We start from the raw sequence: 25,616 nt of genomic DNA, 5'->3' as shown, positions 1-25,616 counted from the left end.
TTAACAAGTATAAAAACTATTTTCTTCAATTAAACAAACAATTTGCAAGTATAGTAAAAAAAAAGATGTGACGGTCTAAAACCAATTTTTTTGCAATTAAAGTAAAAAAAGGAACATTTTCTGCAAGTAAAATAAAGAATTTGCAAGTATTCATTTTAAAATGATTCGCATGTATAAAAACTATTTTCTGCAAATTAAAAAAACAATTCACAAGTAAAAATAACAACTATTTTCTGCAAGCAAAAAAAGGATTAGTGAGTATAAAAACATTTTTTCTTCAATTAAAAACAATTCTCAAGCAAAAAACATTTTTCTTCAACAAAACAAACAATTTGCAAGTATAAAAGCAATTTTCTTCAATTAAAAAAAATTACTCGCGTGTATAAAAACAATTTTCTGCAAATAGAAAAATATTTGCCAGAATAAAAACAATTTTCTTCAATATAAAACAATTCTCAAGCAAAAAAAAATGTTTCTTCAACTAAACAATTTGCAAGTATAAAAACAAATTTATGCAAGTAAAAAAATGATTTGCAAGTATAAAATCAATTTTCTTCAATAAAAAAAAACGCATGTATAAAAACTATTTTCTGCACATAAAAAAATATTTGCTAGAATAATAAATGTTCTGCAGTTAAAAAAAACATTCACTAGCAAAAAAATGACTCATGTATAAAAACTATTTTCCGCAATTAAAAAAATATTTGCTAGAATAAAAAATGTTCTGCAATTAAAAAAACAATTTGCTTGGAATTTTTTTTTTCTGCAAGTAAAAAAAGGATTAGTGAGTATAAAAACATTTTTTCTTCAATTAAAAACAATTCTCAAGCAAAAAACATTTTTCTTCAACAAAACAAACAATTTGCAAGTATAAAAGCAATTTTCTTCAATTAAAAAAAATTACTCGCGTGTATAAAAACAATTTTCTGCAAATAGAAAAATATTTGCCAGAATAAAAACAATTTTCTGCAATTAAAATAACGATTCACTAGTAAAAAAAAAACAATTTTCTGAAAGCAAAAAAGGATTAGTGACTCTAAAAACTATTTTGTTCAAGCAAAAAAGGATTAGTGACTCTAAAAACTATTTTGTGCAAGTAAAAAAGAATTAGTGAGTATAAAAAGTATTTTATGCAAGTAAAAAAATGATAAGTGAGTATAAAAACTATTTTATGCAAGTAAAAAAAGGATTAGTGAGTTTAAAAACTATTTTGTGCAAGTAAAAAAGGATTAGTGAGTTTAAAAACTATTTTATGCAAGTAAAAAAAGGATAAGTGAGTATAAAAACTATTTTCTGCAAATAAAAAACAAAACAATTTTCTCCAATTGAAAAAAAAAAGTATAAAAACTATTTTCTGCAAGTAAAAAAATTATTAGCGAGTATAAAAACAATTTTCTTCAATGAAAAACAATTCTCAAGCAAAAAAAATGTTTCTTCAACAAAACAATTTGCAAGTATAAAAACAAATTTATGCAAGTAAAAAAATGATTTGCAAGTATAAAATCAATTTTCTTCAATAAAAAAAACAACGCATGTATAAAAACTATTTTCTGCAATTAAAAAAATATTTGCTAGAATAAAAAATGTTCTGCAATTAAAAAAACAATTTGCTTGGAATTTTTTTTTTCTGCAAGTAAAAAAAGGATTAGTGAGTATAAAAACATTTTTTCTTCAATTAAAAACAATTCTCGAGCAAAAAACATTTTTCTTCAACAAAACAAACAATTTGCAAGTATAAAAGCAATAGTCTTCAATTAAAAAAATTACTCGCGTGTATAAAAACAATTTTCTGCAAATAGAAAAATATTTGCCAGAATAAAAACAATTTTCTGCAATTAAAATAACGATTCACTAGTAAAAAAAAAACAATTTTCTGAAAGCAAAAAAGGATTAGTGACTCTAAAAACTATTTTGTGCAAGTAAAAAAGGATTAGTGAGTATAAAAACTATTTTATGCAAGTAAAAAAGGATTAGTGAGTATAAAAACTATTTTATGCAAGTAAAAAAAGGATTAGTGAGTATAAAAACTATTTTATGCAAGTAAAAAAATGATAAGTGAGTATAAAAACTATTTTCTGCAAATAAAAAACAAAACAAATTTCTCCAATTGAAAAAAAAAAACATTTGCAAGTATAAAAACTATTTTCTGCAAGTAAAAAAATTATTAGCGAGTATAAAAACAATTTTCTTCAATAAAAAACAATTCTCAAGCAAAAAAAATGTTTCTTCAACAAAACAATTTGCAAGTATAAAAACAAATTTATGCAAGTAAAAAATGATTTGCAAGTATAAAATCAATTTTCTTCAATAAAAAAAAAACGCATGTATAAAAACTATTTTCTGCATATAAAAAAATATTATATAAAGTAAATAAAATGTTCTGCAGTAAAAAAAAACATTCACTAGCAAAAAAATGACTCATGTATAAAAACTATTTTCCGCAATTAAAAAAATATTTGCTAGAATAAAAAATGTTCTGCAATTAAAAAAACAATTTGCTTGGAATTTTTTTTTTCTGCAAGTAAAAAAAGGATTAGTGAGTATAAAAACATTTTTTCTTCAATTAAAAACAATTCTCAAGCAAAAAACATTTTTCTTCAACAAAACAAACAATTTGCAAGTATAAAAGCAATTGTCTTCAATTAAAAAAATTACCTGCGTGTATAAAAACAATTTTCTGCAAATAGAAAAATATTTGCCAGAATAAAAACAATTTTCTGCAATTAAAATAACGATTCACTAGTAAAAAAAAAACAATTTTCTGAAAGCAAAAAAGGATTAGTGACTCTAAAAACTATTTTGTGCAAGTAAAAAAATGATAAGTGAGTATAAAAACTATTTTATGCAAGTAAAAAAGGATTAGTGAGTTTAAAAACTATTTTATGCAAGTAAAAAAATTATTAGTGAGTATAAAAACTATTTTATGCAAGTAAAAAAAGGATAAGTGAGTATAAAAATTATTTTATGCAAGTAAAAAAAGGATTAGTGAGTATAAAAACTATTTTGTGCAAGTAAAAAAGGATTAGTGAGTATAAAAACTATTTTGTGCAAGTAAAAAAGGATAAGTGAGTATAAAAACTATTTTATGCAAGTAAAAAAAGGATTAGTGAGTATAAAAACTATTTTGTGCAAGTAAAAAAGGATTAGTGAGTATAAAAACTATTTTATGCGAGTAAAAAAGGATAAGTGAGTATAAAAACTATTTTATGCAAGTAAAAAAAGGATTAGTGAGTATAAAAACTATTTTATGCAAGTAAAAAAAGGATTAGTGAGTATAAAAACTATTTTGTGCAAGTAAAAAAGGATTAGTGAGTATAAAAACTATTTTATGCAAGTAAAAAAAGGATTAGTGAGTATAAAAACTATTTTATGCAAGTAAAAAAAGGATTAGTGAGTATAAAAACTATTTTATGCAAGTAAAAAAAGGATTAGTGAGTATAAAAACTATTTTATGCAAGTAAAAAAAGGATTAGTGAGTATAAAAACTATTTTATGCAAGTAAAAAAAGGATTAGTGAGTATAAAAACTATTTTATGCAAGTAAAAAAGGATTAGTGAGTATAAAAACTATTTTATGCAAGTAAAAAAGGATTAGTGACTCTAAAAACTATTTTGTGCAAGTAAAAAAGGATTAGTGAGTTTAAAAACTATTTTATGCAAGTAAAAAAGGATTAGTGAGTATAAAAACTATTTTATGCAAGTAAAAAAAGGATTAGTGAGTATAAAAACTATTTTATGCAAGTAAAAAAAGGATTAGTGAGTATAAAAACTATTTTATGCGAGTAAAAAAGGATAAGTGAGTATAAAAACTATTTTATGCAAGTAAAAAAAGGATTAGTGACTCTAAAAACTATTTTGTGCAAGTAAAAAAGGATTAGTGAGTATAAAAACTATTTTATGCGAGTAAAAAAGGATAAGTGAGTATAAAAACTATTTTATGCAAGTAAAAAAAGGATTAGTGACTCTAAAAACTATTTTGTGCAAGTAAAAAAGGATTAGTGAGTATAAAAACTATTTTATGCAAGTAAAAAAAGGATTAGTGAGTATAAAAACTATTTTATGCAAGTAAAAAAAGGATTAGTGAGTATAAAAACTATTTTATGCAAGTAAAAAAAGGATTAGTGAGTATAAAAACTATTTTATGCAAGTAAAAAAAGGATTAGTGAGTATAAAAACTATTTTGTGCAAGTAAAAAAGGATAAGTGAGTATAAAAACTATTTTATGCAAGTAAAAAAAGGATTAGTGAGTATAAAAACTATTTTGTGCAAGTAAAAAAGGATTAGTGAGTATAAAAACTATTTTATGCGAGTAAAAAAGGATAAGTGAGTATAAAAACTATTTTATGCAAGTAAAAAAAGGATTAGTGAGTATAAAAACTATTTTATGCAAGTAAAAAAAGGATTAGTGAGTATAAAAACTATTTTGTGCAAGTAAAAAAGGATTAGTGAGTATAAAAACTATTTTATGCAAGTAAAAAAGGATTAGTGAGTTTAAAAACTATTTTATGCAAGTAAAAAAAGGATTAGTGAGTATAAAAACTATTTTATGCGAGTAAAAAAGGATAAGTGAGTATAAAAACTATTTTATGCAAGTAAAAAAAGGATTAGTGACTCTAAAAACTATTTTGTGCAAGTAAAAAAGGATTAGTGAGTATAAAAACTATTTTATGCGAGTAAAAAAGGATAAGTGAGTATAAAAACTATTTTATGCAAGTAAAAAAAGGATTAGTGACTCTAAAAACTATTTTGTGCAAGTAAAAAAGGATTAGTGAGTATAAAAACTATTTTATGCAAGTAAAAAAAGGATTAGTGAGTATAAAAACTATTTTATGCAAGTAAAAAAAGGATTAGTGAGTATAAAAACTATTTTATGCAAGTAAAAAAAGGATTAGTGAGTATAAAAACTATTTTATGCAAGTAAAAAAAGGATTAGTGAGTATAAAAACTATTTTGTGCAAGTAAAAAAGGATAAGTGAGTATAAAAACTATTTTATGCAAGTAAAAAAAGGATTAGTGAGTATAAAAACTATTTTGTGCAAGTAAAAAAGGATTAGTGAGTATAAAAACTATTTTATGCGAGTAAAAAAGGATAAGTGAGTATAAAAACTATTTTATGCAAGTAAAAAAAGGATTAGTGAGTATAAAAACTATTTTATGCAAGTAAAAAAAGGATTAGTGAGTATAAAAACTATTTTGTGCAAGTAAAAAAGGATTAGTGAGTATAAAAACTATTTTATGCAAGTAAAAAAGGATTAGTGAGTTTAAAAACTATTTTATGCAAGTAAAAAAAGGATTAGTGAGTATAAAAACTATTTTATGCGAGTAAAAAAGGATAAGTGAGTATAAAAACTATTTTATGCAAGTAAAAAAAGGATTAGTGAGTATAAAAACTATTTTATGCAAGTAAAAAAAGGATTAGTGAGTATAAAAACTATTTTATGCAAGTAAAAAAAGGATTAGTGAGTATAAAAACTATTTTGTGCAAGTAAAAAAGGATAAGTGAGTATAAAAACTATTTTATGCAAGTAAAAAAAGGATTAGTGAGTATAAAAACTATTTTGTGCAAGTAAAAAAGGATTAGTGAGTATAAAAACTATTTTATGCGAGTAAAAAAGGATAAGTGAGTATAAAAACTATTTTATGCAAGTAAAAAAAGGATTAGTGAGTATAAAAACTATTTTATGCAAGTAAAAAAAGGATTAGTGAGTATAAAAACTATTTTGTGCAAGTAAAAAAGGATTAGTGAGTATAAAAACTATTTTGTGCAAGTAAAAAAAGGATTAGTGAGTATAAAAACTATTTTATGCAAGTAAAAAAAGGATTAGTGAGTATAAAAACTATTTTATGCAAGTAAAAAAAGGATTAGTGAGTATAAAAACTATTTTGTGCAAGTAAAAAAAGGATTAGTGAGTATAAAAACTATTTTATGCAAGTAAAAAAATGATAAGTGAGTATAAAAACTATTTTATGCAAGTAAAAAAATGATAAGTGAGTATAAAAACTATTTTATGCAAGTAAAAAAGGATAAGTGAGTATAAAAACTATTTTATGCAAGTAAAAAAAGGATTAGTGAGTAAAAAAACTATTTTATGCGAGTAAAAAAGGATTAGTGAGTATAAAAACTATTTTGTGCAAGTAAAAAAGGATTAGTGAGTTTAAAAACTATTTTATGCAAGTAAAAAAAGGATTAGTGAGTATAAAAACTATTTTATGCAAGTAAAAAAGGATTAGTGAGTATAAAAACTATTTTATGCAAGTAAAAAAAGGATTAGTGAGTATAAAAACTATTTTATGCGAGTAAAAAAGGATAAGTGAGTATAAAAACTATTTTATACAAGTAAAAAAAGGATTAGTGAGTATAAAAACTATTTTATGCAAGTAAAAAAGGATTAGTGAGTATAAAAACTATTTTATGCAAGTAAAAAAATGATAAGTGAGTATAAAAACTATTTTATGCAAGTAAAAAAAGGATTAGTGAGTATAAAAACTATTTTATGCAAGTAAAAAAAGGATTAGTGAGTATAAAAACTATTTTATGCAAGTAAAAAAAGGATTAGTGAGTATAAAAACTATTTTATGCGAGTAAAAAAGGATAAGTGAGTATAAAAACTATTTTATGCAAGTAAAAAAAGGATTAGTGACTCTAAAAACTATTTTGTGCAAGTAAAAAAGGATTATTGAGTATAAAAACTATTTTATGCAAGTAAAAAAAGGATTAGTGAGTATAAAAACTATTTTATGCAAGTAAAAAAAGGATTAGTGAGTATAAAAACTATTTTATGCAAGTAAAAAAAGGATTAGTGAGTATAAAAACTATTTTGTGCAAGTAAAAAAGGATTAGTGAGTATAAAAACTATTTTATGCAAGTAAAAAAGGATTAGTGAGTTTAAAAACTATTTTATGCAAGTAAAAAAAGGATTAGTGAGTATAAAAACTATTTTATGCGAGTAAAAAAGGATAAGTGAGTATAAAAACTATTTTATGCAAGTAAAAAAAGGATTAGTGAGTATAAAAACTATTTTATGCAAGTAAAAAAAGGATTAGTGAGTATAAAAACTATTTTATGCAAGTAAAAAAAGGATTAGTGAGTATAAAAACTATTTTGTGCAAGTAAAAAAGGATAAGTGAGTATAAAAACTATTTTATGCAAGTAAAAAAAGGATTAGTGAGTATAAAAACTATTTTGTGCAAGTAAAAAAGGATTAGTGAGTATAAAAACTATTTTATGCGAGTAAAAAAGGATAAGTGAGTATAAAAACTATTTTATGCAAGTAAAAAAAGGATTAGTGAGTATAAAAACTATTTTATGCAAGTAAAAAAAGGATTAGTGAGTATAAAAACTATTTTATGCAAGTAAAAAAAGGATTAGTGAGTATAAAAACTATTTTATGCGAGTAAAAAAGGATAAGTGAGTATAAAAACTATTTTATGCAAGTAAAAAAGGATAAGTGAGTATAAAAACTATTTTATGCAAGTAAAAAAAGGATTAGTGAGTATAAAAACTATTTTATGCAAGTAAAAAAAGGATTAGTGAGTATAAAAACTATTTTATGCAAGTAAAAAAAGGATTAGTGAGTATAAAAACTATTTTGTGCAAGTAAAAAAGGATAAGTGAGTATAAAAACTATTTTATGCAAGTAAAAAAAGGATTAGTGAGTATAAAAACTATTTTGTGCAAGTAAAAAAGGATTAGTGAGTATAAAAACTATTTTATGCGAGTAAAAAAGGATAAGTGAGTATAAAAACTATTTTATGCAAGTAAAAAAAGGATTAGTGAGTATAAAAACTATTTTATGCAAGTAAAAAAAGGATTAGTGAGTATAAAAACTATTTTATGCAAGTAAAAAAAGGATTAGTGAGTATAAAAACTATTTTATGCGAGTAAAAAAGGATAAGTGAGTATAAAAACTATTTTATGCAAGTAAAAAAAGGATTAGTGACTCTAAAAACTATTTTGTGCAAGTAAAAAAGGATTATTGAGTATAAAAACTATTTTATGCAAGTAAAAAAAGGATTAGTGAGTATAAAAACTATTTTATGCAAGTAAAAAAAGGATTAGTGAGTATAAAAACTATTTTATGCAAGTAAAAAAAGGATTAGTGAGTATAAAAACTATTTTATGCAAGTAAAAAAAGGATTAGTGAGTATAAAAACTATTTTGTGCAAGTAAAAAAGGATAAGTGAGTATAAAAACTATTTTATGCAAATAAAAAAAGGATTAGTGAGTATAAAAACTATTTTGTGCAAGTAAAAAAGGATTAGTGAGTTTAAAAACTATTTTATGCAAGTAAAAAAAGGATTAGTGAGTATAAAAACTATTTTATGCAAGTAAAAAAATGATAAGTGAGTATAAAAACTATTTTATGCAAGTAAAAAAGGATTAGTGACTCTAAAAACTATTTTGTGCAAGTAAAAAAGGATTAGTGAGTATAAAAACTATTTTATGCAAGTAAAAAAAGGATTAGTGAGTATAAAAACTATTTTATGCAAGTAAAAAAGGATTAGTGAGTATAAAAACTATTTTATGCAAGTAAAAAAAGGATTAGTGAGTATAAAAACTATTTTATGCAAGTAAAAAAGGATTAGTGGGTATAAAAACTATTTTATGCAAGTAAAAAAATGATAAGTGAGTATAAAAACTATTTTCTGTAAATAAAAAACAAAACCATTTTCTCCAATTGAAAAAAAATAAAAAAAATTGCAAGTATTAAAAAACTATTTTCTGCAAGTTAAAAAACTAAACATTTTCTCCACTTAAAAAATGATTTGCATGTCCAAAAACAATTTTCTGAGTGATCCACACCCTCACAGGACATGTCACTCACACTCTACCACACCAGGTGGTGCTGCTGAGTCAAAAATAGCTACTGTTGCTTGCGCATGGTGCCGTCCGCCAAAAATCAAGAAAAAGAAGCAGGGCGGGGAGTGAAATGGCGCACACACTGGCGGGTAAACAAGCTCAACCTGTAAGTTTCCCCTTTTTTTGGGGTTTTTTTGTGGCGTTTGGGTACTTTCTGACATCCATGATGGATTTAAAAGCGGCGGTGTGTTTTATGGACTCACCTTCCTCGTTCTTCAGTCGCTCCAGATGCCCGTTCTCTATGAGCGCCTCGGCCTCCTTCACAAAGGAGATCATCCCTCCAAAGGGCGCTGACAGAATCTCTTCAATAAACTCCTGAGTGGGCGAGAGAGAGAGAGAGAGAGAGAGAGAGTGTCCAGGAAGCAACACGAGCATTTCACAATAAAAGCTTCCTACCTGCGTCCTGGCCAGCAGCAGCTGCTGGAAACCTTCCACCTCCTTGCTGTCGTCTGCTGCCCTCTCCTGGACAAACACAGCTCGTCAGGTGTTTTGGGGGGGGCGGGGCTTACCGTGGGGGGGGCGGGACTCACCATGAGGACGCTGAGCATCATGTCGTAGTTGTTGATGAGGAAGATGAGCTGGTCTCTCCTGGAGGGGAACTCTGCGGCCATCTTCAGCACAAAGTTCTCCACCTCCACCTGCAAGTCACATGGCAGCATCCCACCAATCAGGAAGTCACATGGCAGCATCCCACCAATCAGGAAGAAGAAGAATTGACTGGAAAGTCTGCCTCCTCTTCATCATCATCAAGTTAGCACCAATAATCATCTTCTTGTCAACCATTATTACTGTTGTTGTTGTTCCTAACTACCACCTGTCCTATCTTCTCTCTTTAACTACCACCTGTCCTATCTTCTCTCTTGTACTACCATCTGTCCTATCTTCTCTCTTTATCAGGTGGTATTTATCTACCACCTGTCCTATCTTCTCTCTTGTACTACCATCTGTCCTATCTTCTCTCTTTATCAGGTGGTATTTATCTACCACATGTCCTATCTTTTCTCTTTATCTACCACCTGTCCTATCTTCTCTCTTGTACTACCATCTGTCCTATCTTCTCTCTTTATCAGGTGGTATTTATCTACCACATGTCCTATCTTTTCCCTTTATCTACCACCTGTCCTATCTTCTCTCTTGATCTACCACCTGTCCTATCTTCTCTCTTTATCAGGTGGTATTTTTCTACCACCTGTCCTATCTTTTCTCTTTATCCACCACCTGTCCTATCTTTTCTCTTGATTTACCACCTGTCCTATCTTCTCTCTTGTACTACCACCTGTCCTACCTTCTCTCTTGATCTACCCACCTGTCCTATCTTTTCTCTTTATCCACCACCTGTCCTATCCTTTCTCTTGATCCACCACCTGTCCTATCTTCTTTCTTTAACTACCATCTGTCCTATCTTCTCTCTTTATCAGGTGGTATTTATCTACCACGTGTCCTATCTTTTCTCTTTATCTACCACCTAACCTATCTTTTCTCTTGTACTACTACTACCCACCTGTCCTATCTTCTCTCTCGATCTACCACCTGTCTTATCTTCTCTCTTTATCAGGTGGTATTTATCTACCACATGTCCTATCTTTTCCCTTTATCTACCACCTGTCCTATCTTCTCTCTTGATCTACCACCTGTCCTATCTTCTCTCTTTATCAGGTGGTATTTATCTACCACGTCCTATCTTCTCTCTTTATCAGGTGGTATTTATCTACCACCTATCCTATCTTCTCTCTTTATCAGGTGGTATTTATCTACCACATGTCCTATCTTCTCTCTTTATCAGGTGGTATTTATCTACCACCTGTCCTATCTTCTCTCTTTATCAGGTGGTATTTATCTACCACATGTCCTATCTTCTCTCTTGATCTACCACCTGTCCTATCTTCTCTCTTTATCAGGTGGTATTTATCTACCACCTGTCCTATCTTCTCTCTTGATCTACCACCTGTCCTATCTTCTCTCTTTATCAGGTGGTATTTATCTACCACATGTCCTATCTTTTCCCTTTATCTACCACCTGTCCTATCTTCTCTCTTGATCTACCACCTGTCCTATCTTCTCTCTTTATCAGGTGGTATTTATCTACCACATGTCCTATCTTTTCCCTTTATCTACCACCTGTCCTATCTTCTCTCTTGATCTACCACCTATCCTATCTTCTCTCTTTATCAGGTGGTATTTATCTACCACATGTCCTATCTTCTCTCTTTATCAGGTGGTATTTATCTACCACCTGTCCTATCTTCTCTCTTTATCAGGTGGTATTTATCTACCACATGTCCTATCTTCTCTCTTGATCTACCACCTGTCCTATCTTCTCTCTTTATCAGGTGGTATTTATCTACCACCTGTCCTATCTTCTCTCTTGATCTACCACCTGTCCTATCTTCTCTCTTTATCAGGTGGTATTTATCTACCACATGTCCTATCTTTTCCCTTTATCTACCACCTGTCCTATCTTCTCTCTTGATCTACCACCTGTCCTATCTTCTCTCTTTATCAGGTGGTATTTATCTACCACATGTCCTATCTTTTCCCTTTATCTACCACCTGTCCTATCTTCTCTCTTGATCTACCACCTGTCCTATCTTCTCTCTTTATCAGGTGGTATTTATCTACCACCTGTCCTATCTTCTCTCTTGTACTACCATCAGTCCTATCTTCTCTCTTTATCAGGTGGTATTTATCTACCACCTGTCCTATCTTTTCTCTTTATCTACCACCTGTCCTATCTTCTCTCTTTATCAGGTGGTATTTATCTACCACATGTCCTATCTTTTCCCTTTATCTACCACCTGTCCTATCTTCTCTCTTGATCTACCACCTGTCCTATCTTCTCTATTGATCCACCACCTGTCCTATCTTTTCTCTTGATCTACCACCTGTCCTATCTTCTCTCTTGATCCACCACCTGTCCTATCTTCTCTCTTGATCTACCACCTATCCTATCTTCTCTCTTGTACTACCCACCTGTCCTATCTTCTCTCTTTAACTACCACCTGTCCTATCTTCTCTCTTGTACTACCACCTGTCCTATCTTCTCTCTTGATCTACCCACCTGTCCTATCTTTTGTCTTTATCTACCACCTGACCTATCTTTTCTCTTGTACTACTACTACCCACCTGTCCTATCTTCTCTCTCGATCAACCACCAATGAAAAATGAGGGCACCACTGCTGATGGGCGGAGCCAGACACAGTGAAGTGTGCTGATTGGTGGACACAGGAGCTGGCATGTTACCTGCAGCTGAGCCAGCAGAGCGTGGGTCCTCTCATTGGGGAAGGTCTGGTTGATGCTGACGATGGCCGACGAGAACTCGGCATAGCGACGCGTGATCTGAAAGGACACACGACATGGGAGTGTGTGTGTGTGTGTGTGTGTGTGTGTGTGTGACCTACATAGTGTGGCCTGGTGTCCAGCACGCCCAGTTTCTGAGGGTCTGTGTTTCTGATGCTATGGATGTTCATTTCCAGGATGAGCTCAAAGCGAGGCCACAGCAGCTCCAGCACAGCCTCCCAATACCTGACACACACACACACACACACACACACACACACACACACACACACACACACACACGCACACACACACACACACACACGCACACACACATTCTTGTATTTGTTACCTTCTTGAGACCAGCCTTTCTAGATATATAAAGAAGTGTATTTACAACATTAATAATGAATACATACTATGCACATATAAACAAGCTTGTTGTGAAAAATGAGTTGGAATTTCACAAGAAAAAGCTCACAGTTTCACAAGTGTTATAATAAAAGTCGCAATTTTACTCGACGCAAGTCAAAATGTTACAAGAAGAACTGATTATTTGTGCAATATTATGATAAAAGTTGGAATTTTACTCAACAACAATCGCAGTTTTACAAGAAAAGCTTTACATTTTGACAATTTTATGAAAAGAGTCGTAGTTTTACTCGACAAAAGTCACAATTTTATGAAGAAAACTTTACAATATTGGCAATATTATAATAATAGTCGGAATTTTACCTGGCAAAATTAGGACAAAAGTCATAATTCTACTCCAAAAATGTCACTATTTTACAAGAACGACAAAAGAATCTGCAATATTTTCTGCAGAATTTTATATGACAAATGTCACCATTTAAAAAAAAAAGTTAAAGTAGCAATGATAGTCACACACACACCCATCACCCTTGATCACTCCCTGGGAGGTGAGGGGAGCAGTGAGCAGCAGCGGTGGCCGAGCCCGGGAATAATTTTTGGTGATTTAACCCCCAATTCCAACCCCAAGCAGGGAGGTAATGGCTCCCATTTTTATAGTCTTTGGTATGAAATTTTGCATTAAAAAGTTATAATTTTACATAAAAAAAGCAATAATTTTACGAGAAACTACTGCAATATTAAAGGAACAGAAATAGTGTGAGAAATTGTGTCCAATTTTATAAGAAAAAAGTCGACACATTGTGAGAAAAAGACTGCTTTAAGTGGATTTTTTTTTTTTTTTTTTTTTTTGTTATTGCTTTTTAATTTTAATTATTTACTTCAAGTTATTACAGTATGTCTCTATATACATATTTATTTACTTTTTTTTAAATGAATTTTGGAGGCATATTTCAATTTCCTACACCCTCTTGTTATTTCATATGTTGACCAGAGGGGGAGCACTTTTAAAAGCGACACCACCCTCATTTTGATAGATGTCACCAGCAGGGGTGCAAATGAGACATTGCCTATTAGATGCAATGTTATTGTGACCATGATTTATGTCATCACTCGTTCACACCTCCTCATATGGAAGATACTTTTTCCTTCTTGGTGTCTCAAGAAGGTTAGAAATACAAGAACACACACACACACACTTTCTTGTATTTGTTACCTTCTTTAGACCTCCGAAAAATGCCTAATAAAAGTCGTCATTTTACTCAACGCAAGTCAAAATGTTACAAGAAAAACTGAACATTTGTGCAATATTATGATAAAAATTGGAATTTTATTCAATAACAGTCACAGTTTTACAAGAAAAGCTTAACATTTTGGCAATTTTATGAAAAGAGTTGTAATTTTACTCGACAAAAGTCACAATTTTATAAGAAAACTTAAACATTTTGGCAATAATATAATAATGTGAATTTTACTTGGCAAAATAATGACAAAAGTCATAATTTTACTCAAAAAAGTCACTATTTTACAAGAATAACGCAAAAATAGGCAAAATTGTGATAAGTCAGAATTGTATATGACAAATGTCACCATTTTGCATTAAAAAGTAATACTTTTACTCGACAAAAGTCACAATTTTATAAGAAAACTTAAAAATGTTGGCAATATTAAAATAATACATCTTAATTTTACTCAAAAAAGTCACTATTTTACAAGAACAACAACAAAAAATGGCAATATTGTGATAAGTCAGAATTTTATAGGACAAATGTCACCGTTTTGCATAAAAAAGTAATACTTTTACATAAAAAAAAAGTAATAACTTTACGAGAAAATATTGCAATATTTCAGAAACAGAAAGAATATGAGGAATTGTTCCCAATTTTATAAGAAAAAAGTCGACACATTGTGAGAAAAAGACTGCTTTTAGTTATTTATTTGTATTTTTTCTTTGTAATTGGTTTTTAATCTTCATTATTTACTTCAAGTTATTACAGTATGTCTCTATATACATATTTATTTACTTTTTTTTAATTAATTTTGGCCAAAGGGGGCATATTTCAATTTCCTACACCCTCTTGTTATTTCATATGTTGACCAGAGGGGGAGCACTTTTAAAAGCGACACCACCCTCATGTTGATAGATGTCACCAGCAGGGGTGCAAATGAGACATTCTCTATTAGATGCAATGTTATTGGGACCATGATTTATGTCATCACTCGTTCACACCTCCTCATATGGAAGATACTTTTCCTTCTTGGTGTCTCAAGAAGGTTAGAAATACAAGAACACACACACACTTTCTTGTATTTGTTACCTTCTTGAGACCTCCGAAAAATGCCTAATAAAAGTCGTAATTTTACTCAACGCAAGTCAAAATTTTACAAGAAAAACTGAACATTTGTGCAATATTATGATAAAAGTTGGACTTTTACTCAATAACAGTCGCAGTTTTACAAGAAAAGCTTAACATTTTGGCAATTTTATGAAAAGTCGTAATTTTACTCGACAAAAGTCACAATTTTATAAGAAAACTTAAACATTTTGGCAATAATATAATAATAATCTGAATTTTACTTGGCAAAATCATGACAAAAGTCATAATCTTACTCAAAAAAGTCACTATTTTACAAGAACAACGCAAAAATTGGCAATATTGTGATAAGTCAGAATTGTATATGACAAATGTCACCATTTTGCATTGAAAAGTAATACTTTTACTCGACAAAAGTCACAATTTTATAAGAAAACTTAAAAATGTTGGCCATAATAATCTGAATTTTACTCAAAAAAGTCCCTATTTTACAAGAACAACAACAAAAAATGGCAATATTGTGATAAGTCAGAATTTTATATGACAAATGTCACCGTTTTGCATAAAAAAGTAATACTTTTACATAAAAAAAGTAATAACTTTACGAGAAAATATTGCAATATTTCAGAAACAGAAAGAATATGAGGAATTGTTCCCAATTTTATAAGAAAAAAGTCGACACATTGTGAGAAAAAGACTACTTTTAGTTATTTATTTGTATTTTTTGTTTGTAATTGGTTTTAATTGGTTTGATTTAACCCCCAATTCCAACCCCAAGCAGGGAGGTAATGGCTCCCATTTTTATAGTCTTTGGTATGAAATTTTGCATTAAAAAGTCATAATTTTACATTAAAAAAAGCAATAATTTTACGAGAAACTACTGCAATATTAAAGAAACAGAAATAGTGTGAGAAATTGTGTCCAATTTTATAAGAAAAAAGTCGACACATTGTGAGAAAAAGACTGCTTTTAATTATTTATTTGTATTTTTTGTTTGTAATTGGTTTTTAATTTTCATTATTTACTTCAAGTTATTACAGTATGTCTCTATATACATATTTATTTACTTTTTTTAAATTAATTTTGGCCAAAAGGGGGCATATTTCAATTTCCTACACCCTCTTGTTATTTCATATGTTGACCAGAGGGGGAGCACTTTTAAAAGCGACACCACCCTCATTTTGATAGATGTCACCAGCAGGGGTGCAAATGAGACATTCTCTATTAGATGCAATGTTATTGGGACCATGATTTATGTCATCACTCGTTCACACCTCCTCATATGGAAGATACTTTTCCTTCTTTTTGTCTCAAGAAGTGCAGAAATACAAGAACACACACACACACACACACTTTCTTGTATTTGTTACCTTCTTGAGACCTCCGAAAAATGCCTAATAAAAGTCGTCATTTTACTCAACGCAAGTCAAAATTTTACAAGAAAAACTGAACATTTGTGCAATATTACGATAAAATTGGAATTTTACTCAATAACAGTCGCAGTTTTACAAGAAAAGCTTAACATTTTGGCAATTTTATGAAAAGAGTTGTAATTTTACTCGACAAAAGTCACAATTTTATAAGAAAACTTAAACATTTTGGCAATATTATAATAATAATCTGAATTTTACTTGGCAGAATCATGACAAAAATCATAATTTGACTCAAAAAAGTCACTATTTTACAAGAACAACGCAAAAATTGGCAATATTGTGATAAGTCAGAATTGTATATGACAAATGTCACCATTTTGCATTAAAAAGTAATACTTTTACTCGACGAAAGTCACAATTTTATAAGAAAACTTAAAAATGTTGGCAATATTAAAATAATAAATCTGAATTTTACTCAAAAAAGTCACTATTTTATAAGAACAACAACAAAAAATGGCAATATTGTGATAAGTCAGAATTTTATAGGACAAATGTCACCGTTTTGCATAAAAAAGTAATACTTTTACATAAAAAAAAGTAATAACTTTACGAGAAAATATTGCAATATTTCAGAAACAGAAAGAATATGAGGAATTGTTCCCAATTTTATAAGAAAAAAAGTCGACAGATTGTGAGAAAAAGACTGCTTTTAGTTATTTATTTGTATTTTTTGTTTGTAATTGGTTTTAATTGGTTTGATTTAACCCCCAATTCCAACCCCAAGCAGGGAGGTAATGGGCCCCATTTTTATAGTCTTTGGTGTGAAATTTTGCATTAAAAAGTTATAATTTTACATAAAAAAAAGCAATAATTTTACGAGAAACTACTGCAATATTAAAGAAACAGAAATAGTGTGAGAAATTGTGTCCAATTTTATAAGAAAAAAGTCGACACATTGTGAGAAAAAGACTGCTTTAAGTGGATTTTATTTTATTTTTTTATTGTTTGTTATTGCTTTTTAATTTTCATTATTTACTTCAAGTTATTACAGTATGTCTCTTTATACATATTTATTTACTTTTTTTTCAATTAATTTTGGCCAAAGGGGGCATATTTCAATTTCCTACACCCTCTTGTTATTTCATATGTTGACCAGAGGGGGAGCACTTTTAAAAGCGACACCACCCTCATTTTGATAGATGTCACCAGCAGGGGTGCAAATGAGACATTGCCTATTAGATGCAATGTTATTGGGACCATGATTTATGTCATCACTCGTTCACACCTCCTCATATAGAAGATACTTTTTCCTTCTTGGTGTCTCAAGAAGGTTAGAAATACATGAACACACACACACTTTCTTGTATTTGTTACCTTCTTGAGACCTCCGAAAAATGCCTAATAAAAGTCGTCATTTTACTCAACGCAAGTCAAAATTTTACAAGAAAAACGGAACATTTGTGCAATATTACGATAAAAATTGGAATTTTACTCAATAACAGTCGCAGTTTTACAAGAAAAGCTTAACATTTTGGCAATTTTATGAAAAGACTTGTAATTTTACTCAACAAAAGTCACAATTTTATAAGAAAACTTAAACATTTTGGCAATAATATAATAATAATGTGAATTTTACTTGGCAAAATCATGACAAAAGTCATAATTTTACTCAAAAAAGTCACTATTTTACAAGAATAACGCAAAAATAGGCAAAATTGTGATAAGTCAGAATTGTAAATGACAAATGTCACCATTTTGCATTAAAAAGTAACACTTTTACTCGACAAAAGTCACAATTTAATAAGAAAACTTAAAAATGTTGGCAATATTAAAATAATAAATCTTAATTTTACTCAAAAAAGTCACTATCTTACAAGAATAACGCAAAAATAGGCAAAATTGTGATAAGTCAGAATTTTATATGACAAATGTCATCATTTTGCATTAAAAAGTAATACTTTTACATAAAAAAAAGTAATAACTTTACGAGAAAATATTGCAATATTTCAGAAACAGAAAGAATACGAGGAATTGTTCCCAATTTTATAAGAAAAAAGTCGACAGATTGTGAGAAAAAGACTGCTTTTAGTTATTTATTTGTATTTTTTCTTTGTAATTGGTTTTTAATCTTCATTATTTACTTCAAGTTATTACAGTATGTCTCTATATACATATTTATTTACTTTTTTTTAAATTAATTTTGGAGGCATATTTCAATTTCCTACACCCTCTTGTTATTTCATATGTTGACCAGAGGGGGAGCACTTTTAAAAGCGACACCACCCTCATTTTGATAGATGTCACCAGCAGGGGTGCAAATGAGACATTCTCTATTAGATGCAATGTTATTGGGACCATGATTTATGTCATCACTCGTTCACACCTCCTCATATGGAAGATACGTTTCCTTCTTCATGTCTCAATAAGAGTGGAAATACAAGAACACACACACAAATGTTAGATACTGACTTGTCGAGAGCGGGAATGTTCCTCTTGGTGGTGATGGCGCGGAACCTGAGGATGACGTGTATGCACAGGAAGACGGCGATGCTGTCGTAGCAGTCAGACACGTACGTGGACATGCTCTTCTGCACACACACACACACACACACACACACAATGCAACTCAGGCCATGTGTTTGTGGACGTGTGCAGCACAATGTCGCCCACCAGGAACATGCTGAGCGTCTTCCCCATGATGCTGTTGAACAGATCCAGGGCGGAGTTCCCGGCCACCATGAAGAAGTCCAACAAGAAGAGGTGTTCCCTGCAGCCGTTGTCCAGAAGGGCATAGTGTTGGCTGCGGAACAAGGTCTCGTACGGGTACTGCGGGAGGGAGAGTGTGCTTACTGTGGAGGTTCTGGAGCGTGCCACATGAAAACCGGCGGGGGGCCTCTCACCCTGCTGTCTCCCCTCTGCGCCGTGTGAGGGACCAGAATGGGGCCCTCGAGTTCTGGGGGACTCAGTATCGCCCCCCTCTGGCCGAGAGTGAAGATGGTGTTCCTGCTCTTCAGAGACGGCTTGGAGAAGAAACCTGCACCAAAAAAAATATATATATATAAAAGCACGGCGGTGCAACCTTCCATCATTATACATACAGTGGGGCAAAAAAGTATTTAGTCAGCCACCAATTGTGCAAGTTGTCCCACTTAAAATGATGACAGAGGTCTGTGATTTTCATCATAGATACACTTCAACTGTGAGAGACAGAATGTGAAAAAAAATCCAGGAATTCACATTGTAGGATTTTTAAAGAATTTATTTGTAAATTATGGTGGAAAATACCGTATTTTCCGCACCATAAGGCGCCCTGGGTTATAAGCCGCGCCTTCAATGAACGGCATATTTCAAAACTTTGTCCACCTATAAGCCGCCCCGTGTTATAAGCCGCATCTAACTGCGCTAAAGGAATGTCAAAAAAACTGTCAGATAGGTCAGTCAAACTTTAATAATATATTAAAAACCAGCGTGATGTGGGCGCGCATGGAGTCGTATATCAACATGGACGGAGCTGCGTGAAAAAAGCCACCCGGCCTCTTCGCGTAAACTTACCGTATTTTCCGCACCATAAGGCGCCCTGGGTTAAAAGCCGCGCCTTCAATGAACGGCATATTTCAAAACTTTGTCCACCAATAAGCCGCCCCGTGTTGTAAGCCGCATCTAACTGCGCTAAAGGAATGTCAAAAAAACAGTCAGATAGGTCAGTCAAACTTTAATAATATATTAAAAACCAGCGTTCTAACAACTCTGTTCACTCCCAAAATGTACGCAAATGTGCAATCACAAACATACGTATATCAACATGGACAGAGCTGCGTGAAAAAAGCCACCCGGCCTCTTCGCGTAAACTTAAACTTACCTTAACCACTCGCTCATCTTTTCTTCATCCATCCCTTCGAGTTAGCTTTTATGATGACGCCGGCTGGAAAGGTCTCTTTTGGCAAGGTCTTCCTTTTGAATATCACCATGGGTGGAAGTTTCTGGCCATTAGCATGGCAAGCTAGAACCACAGTGAAGGACGACTTCTCATTCCCTGTGGTGCGAATATTCACCGTACGTGCTCCCGTTGTATCCACAGTGCGGTTCACAGGAATATCAGTTGCTGTGAAATACGGTAGTAGTCCGTGTGCGGATGGAGAGATTGCGTCTTTTCATGAACCAGATCCTTGTCGCTTAGTAGGAGCCATTTTGTGGTCTTTACAGATGTAAACAGGAAATGAAACGTACGGTGATATCCGCGCGTTTTTTCTTCTTCTTCCGGGGGCGGGTGGTTGCTTACAGTAGAAGAAGAAGCGCTTCCTGTTCTATGGGGGCGGGTGCTTACCTTGGCGGTTGCTTGCGTAGAAGAAGAAGCGCTTCCTGTTCTACCGGGAAAAAAGATGGCGGCTGTTTACCTAAGTTGCGAGATCGAAACTTTATGAAAATGAATCTTAATATTTATCCATATATAAAGCGCACCGGGTTAAAAGCCGCACTGTCAGCTTTTGAGTAAATTTGTGGTTTTTAGGTGCGGCTAATGGTGCGGAAAATACGGTACCTTAACCACTCGCTCATCTTTTCTTCATCCATCCCTTCGAGTTAGCTTTTATGATGACGCCGGCTGGAAAGGTCTCTTTTGGCAAGGTCTTCCTTTTGAATATCACCATGGGTGGAAGTTTCTGGCCATTAGCATGGCAAGCTAGAACCACAGTGAAGGATGACTTCTCATTCCCTGTGGTGCGAGTATTCACCGTACGTGCTCCCGTTGTATCCACAGTGCGGTTCACGGGAATATCAAAAGTCAGTGGAACCTCGTCCATGTTGATAATGTTCTCTGGCCGGATCTTTTTTTCAGCTATCTTGTTTTTACAATATGCACGGAAAGTAGCCAGCTTTTCTTGAAAGTCTTTAGGCAGTTGCTGTGAAATAGTAGTCCGTGTGCGGATGGAGAGATTGCGTCTTTTCATGAACCGGAAACCTGTCGCCATTTTGTGGTCTTTACAGATGTAAACACACAAAGGAAATGAAACGTAATATCCGCGCGCTTCTTCTTCTTCTACGCGGGCGGGTGGTTGCTTACAGTAGAAGAAGAAGCGCTTCCTGTTCTATGGGGGCGGGTGCTTACCTTGGCGGTTGCTTGCGTAGAAGAAGAAGCACTTCCTCTTCTACGGGGAAAAAAGATGGCGGCTGTTTACCGTAGTTGCGAGACCGAAACTTTATGAAAATGAATCTTAATATTAATCCATATATAAAGCGCACCGGGTTATAAGCCGCACTGTCAGCTTTTGAGTAAATTTGTGGTTTTTAGGTGCGGCTAATAGTGCGGAAAATACGGTATTTGATCAATAACAAAAATTCAACTCAATACTTTGTCCACCTATAAGCCGCCCCGTGTTATAAGCCGCATCTAACTGCGCTAAAGGGAATGTCAAAAAAACAGTCAGATAGGTCAGTCAAACTTTAATAATATATTAAAAACCAGCGTGATGTGGGCGCGCATGGAGTCGTATATCAACATGGACGGAGCTGCGTGGAAAAAAGCCACCCGGCCTCTTCGCGTAAACTTCCCTTAACCACTCGCTCATCTTTTCTTCATCCATCCATCCCTTCGAGTTAGCTTTTATGATGACGCCGGTCTCTTTTGGCAAGGTCTTCCTTTTGAATATCACCATGGGTGGAAGTTTCTGGCCATTAGCATGGCAAGCTAGAACCACAGTGAAGGATGACTTCTCGTTCCCTGTGGTGCGAATATTCACCGTACGTGCTCCCGTTGTATCCACAGTGCGGTTCACGGGAATATCAAAAGTCAGTGGAACCTCGTCCATGTTGATAATGTTCTCTGGCCGGATCTTTTTTTCAGCTATCTTGTTTTTACAATATGCACGGAAAGTAGCCAGCTTTTCTTGAAAGTCTTTAGGCAGTTGCTGTGAAATAGTAGTCCGTGTGCGGATGGAGAGATTGCGTCTTTTCATGAACCGGAAACCTGTCGCCATTTTGTGGTCTTTACAGATGTAAACACACAAAGGAAATGAAACGTAATATCCGCGCGGTTCTTCTTCTTCTACGCGGGCGGGTGGTTGCTTACAGTAGAAGAAGAAGCGCTTCCTGTTCTATGGGGGCGGGTGCTTACCTTGGCGGTTGCTTGCGTAGAAGAAGAAGCACTTCCTCTTCTACGGGGAAAAAAGATGGCGGCTGTTTACCGTAGTTGCGAGACCGAAACTTTATGAAAATGAATCTTAATACTAATCCATATATAAAGCGCACCGGGTTATAAGCCGCACTGTCAGCTTTTGAGTAAATTTGTGGTTTTTAGGTGCGGCTAATAGTGCGGAAAATACGGTATTTGGTCAATAACAAAAATTCAACTCAATACTTTGTAATATAACCTTTGTTGGCAATAACAGAGGTCAAACGATTACTATAGGTCTTTACCAGGTTTGCACACACAGTAGCTGGTATTTTGGCCCATTCCTCCATGCAGATCTTCTCGAGAGCAGTGATGTTGTGGGGCTGTCGCCGAGCAACACGGACTTTCAACCCCCTCCACAGATTTTCTATGGGGTTGAGGTCTGGAGACTGGCTAGGCCACTCCAGGACTTTCAAATGCTTCTTACGGAGCCACTCCTTCGTTGCCCGGGCGGCGTGTTTGGGATCATTGTCATGCTGGAAGACCCAGCCACGTTTCATCTTCAAAGCTCTCACTGATGGAAGGAGGTTTTGGCTCAAAATCTCACGATACATGGCCCCATTCATTCTTTCCTTAACACGGATCAGTCGGCCTGTCCCCTTAGCTTGGGGCGGCATGGCATAGTGGGTAGAGCAACCGTGCCAGAAACCTGAGGGTTGCAGGTTCGCTCCCCGCCTCTTACCATCCAAAAAAAAATTAAAAAAATAAAAATCGCTGCCGTTGTGTCCTTGGGCGGGACACTTCACCCTTTGTCCCCGGTGCCACTCACACCGGTGAATTGAATGATGAATGATAGGTGGTGGTCGGAGGGGCCGTTGGCGCAAATTGCAGCCACGCTTCCGTCAGTCTACCCCAGGGCAGCTGTGGCTATGAAAGTAGCTTACCACCACCAGGTGTGAATGATTGATGGGTTCTACATGTAAAGCGACTTTGGGTACTTAGAAAAGCGCTATATAAATCCCAGTTATTATTATTATTATTATTATTAGCAGAAAAACAGCCCCAAAGCTTGATGTTTCCACCCCCATGCTTCACAGTAGGTATGGGCTCTTGGGATGCAACTCAGTATTCTTCTTCCTCCAAACACGACGAGTTGAGTTGATACCAAAAAGTTCTATTTTGGTTTCATCTGACCACATGACATTCTCCCAATCCTCTGCTGTATCATCCATGTGCTCTCTGGCAAACTTCAGACATGCACTGGCTTAAGCAGGGGGACACGTCTGGCACTGCAGGATTTGATTCCCTGTCGGCGTAGTGTGTTACTGATGGTAACCTTCGTTACTTTGGTCCCAGCTCTCTGCAGGTCATTCACCAGGTCCCCCCGTGTGGTTCTGGGATTTTTGCTCACCGTTCTCATGATCATTTTGACCCCACGGGATGAGATCTTGCGTGGAGCCCCAGATCGAGGGAGATTATCAGTGGTCTTGTATGTCTTCCATTTTCTGATAATTGCTCCCACAGTTGATTTTTTCCACACCAAGATGCTTGCCTATTGTAGATTCACTCTTCACAGTCTGGTGCAGGTCTACAATTCTTTTCCTGGTGTCCTTCGACAGCTCCTTGGTCTTGGCCATAGTGGAGTTTGGAGTCTGACTGTTTGAGGCTGTGGACAGGTGTCTTTTATACAGATAACCAGTTCAAACAGGTGCCATTAATACAGGTAACGAGTGGAGGACAGAAGAGCTTCTTAAAGAAGAAGTTACAGGTCTGTGAGAGCCAGAGATCTTCCTTGTTTGAAGTGACCAAATACTTATTTTCCACCATAATTTACAAATAAATTCTTTAAAATTCCTACAATGTGAATTCCTGGATTTTTTTTTCCACATTCTGTCTCTCACAGTTGAAGTGTACCTATGATGAAAATCACAGACCTCTGTCATCATTTTAAGTGGGAGAACTTGCACAATCGGTGGCTGACTAAATACTTTTTTGCCCCACTGTATGTGTGTATACTAGGGGTGTCATGGTACGTGTATTTGTATTGAACCGTTTCGGTACGGCGGTTTCTGTTCGGTTCGGAGGTGTACCGAACGAGTTTCCACACGAACATATTAAGTAGCCACCTCCGCTTCCTTCTGCCTCTGTCTCTGTCAGTCCTCTACACAGCAGTCAGCATTGTCCCACCCACACAACCATCTGATTGGTTACACACTTGCTTGTTCAATATTTAATGCAAAACTTGTTTGGGTCTATTAAAAGGTTAATTTGTTCAACCAGCTCTGCCATTTTAGTGCTTTTAGATCTTCCAGCTGCCTTTGACACAGTCCACCACACAATTCTTTTAGATCGCCTGAGAGACTGTGTGGGTGTCAGAGGGACTGCATTAGAGTGGTTCAGATCCTACCTGTCAGAAAGGTCCTTCTCTGTCAGGCTGGGGGACGCCACTTCTTCTTCTGCTCCGCTTTACTGTGGTGTCCCCCAGGGATCTATTCTAGGCCCCATCCTGTTCGCTCTATATCTCCTCCCTCTTGGAGAGATTTTTAAGAGGCATGGAGTGTCTTATCACTTTTATGCAGACGACTGCCAAATTTATATGCCTATTTCAAAAGGCCACGGCCCCCTGACACTCCTTCTCAACTGTCTATGCCACGTCAAGGCTTGGTTAGCCCAGAATTTTTTAATAATGAATGAGGGAAAAACGGAAATTTTAGTGTTTGGTCCGGCCCTCACTGACTTGGGACCATTGCAAAATTATGTGCGTCCCAAAGTCACCCGCCTTGGCGTCACTATAGACAGCCATTTTAAACTTGACAAACAAGTCAATGGCGTTTTAAAATCGTGTTTTTATCATCTTCGTCTTTTAGCAAAGGTAAAACCGTTTTTATCTTTTAACCTTTTTGAACAAGTCGTGCATGCTTTTATTTCAAGTCGTCTAGACTACTGCAATGCACTTTATGCTGGCATTAGCCAAAAAGCTCTCTCCCGGTTGCAGTTAGTCCAGAATGCGGCAGCACGACTTTTAACAGGGGCCAGGAGACGCCAGCATATAACCCCAATCCTTGAGAGTTTGCACTGGCTCCCTGTTCATTTTAGAATTGATTTTAAAACCTTGCTGTTTGTTTTTAAAGCTTTACATGGACTGGCACCTCGGTATATCTCGGACCTCATCCAAACTTACAATCCTGCGCGCGCTCTGAGGTCCGAGAGCCAGCTCCAGCTCGTGGTGTCCAAGACGAGACTTAAAACCAGGGGAGACAGGGCCTTCTCTGTGGTCGGCCCTAAGCTCTGGAACACTCTGCCCCTCCATGTTCGAAC

The 25,616-nt window shown here is 33.9% G+C and overlaps 1 protein-coding gene and 1 long non-coding RNA gene across 2 annotated transcripts in view; both read right to left on the bottom strand.

Moving 5' to 3' along the window:
• The window catches only part of vps52 (VPS52 subunit of GARP complex), an 86,604-nt gene that overhangs the window by 13,547 nt on the left and 47,441 nt on the right, over nt 1–25,616 (bottom strand). The window contains exons 11-18 of the mRNA XM_061931514.2: nt 19,093–19,226; nt 18,863–19,018; nt 18,662–18,780; nt 12,258–12,381; nt 12,100–12,195; nt 9,390–9,497; nt 9,256–9,321; nt 9,063–9,174 (exon numbers count right to left, since the gene is read on the bottom strand). Coding sequence (XP_061787498.2) covers nt 9,063–9,174; nt 9,256–9,321; nt 9,390–9,497; nt 12,100–12,195; nt 12,258–12,381; nt 18,662–18,780; nt 18,863–19,018; nt 19,093–19,226 — 915 coding nt within the window. The remainder of the gene's footprint in view (nt 1–9,062; nt 9,175–9,255; nt 9,322–9,389; nt 9,498–12,099; nt 12,196–12,257; nt 12,382–18,661; nt 18,781–18,862; nt 19,019–19,092; nt 19,227–25,616) is intronic.
• LOC140677608 (uncharacterized) lies at nt 9,508–10,597 on the bottom strand. The gene is made up of 3 exons (XR_012049386.1): nt 10,491–10,597; nt 9,775–10,389; nt 9,508–9,731 (listed from the first exon to the last, which is right to left on the bottom strand). It is a non-coding gene; the product is annotated as an uncharacterized lncRNA (long non-coding RNA).

Source organism: Nerophis lumbriciformis, linkage group LG37 (genome assembly GCF_033978685.3).
Source record: "Nerophis lumbriciformis linkage group LG37, RoL_Nlum_v2.1, whole genome shotgun sequence".
Taxonomy (NCBI): Eukaryota; Metazoa; Chordata; class Actinopteri; order Syngnathiformes; family Syngnathidae; genus Nerophis; species Nerophis lumbriciformis.
The sequence above is the reverse complement of the archived record's forward strand: the minus strand, read 5'-3'. Positions and strand labels throughout refer to the sequence as shown.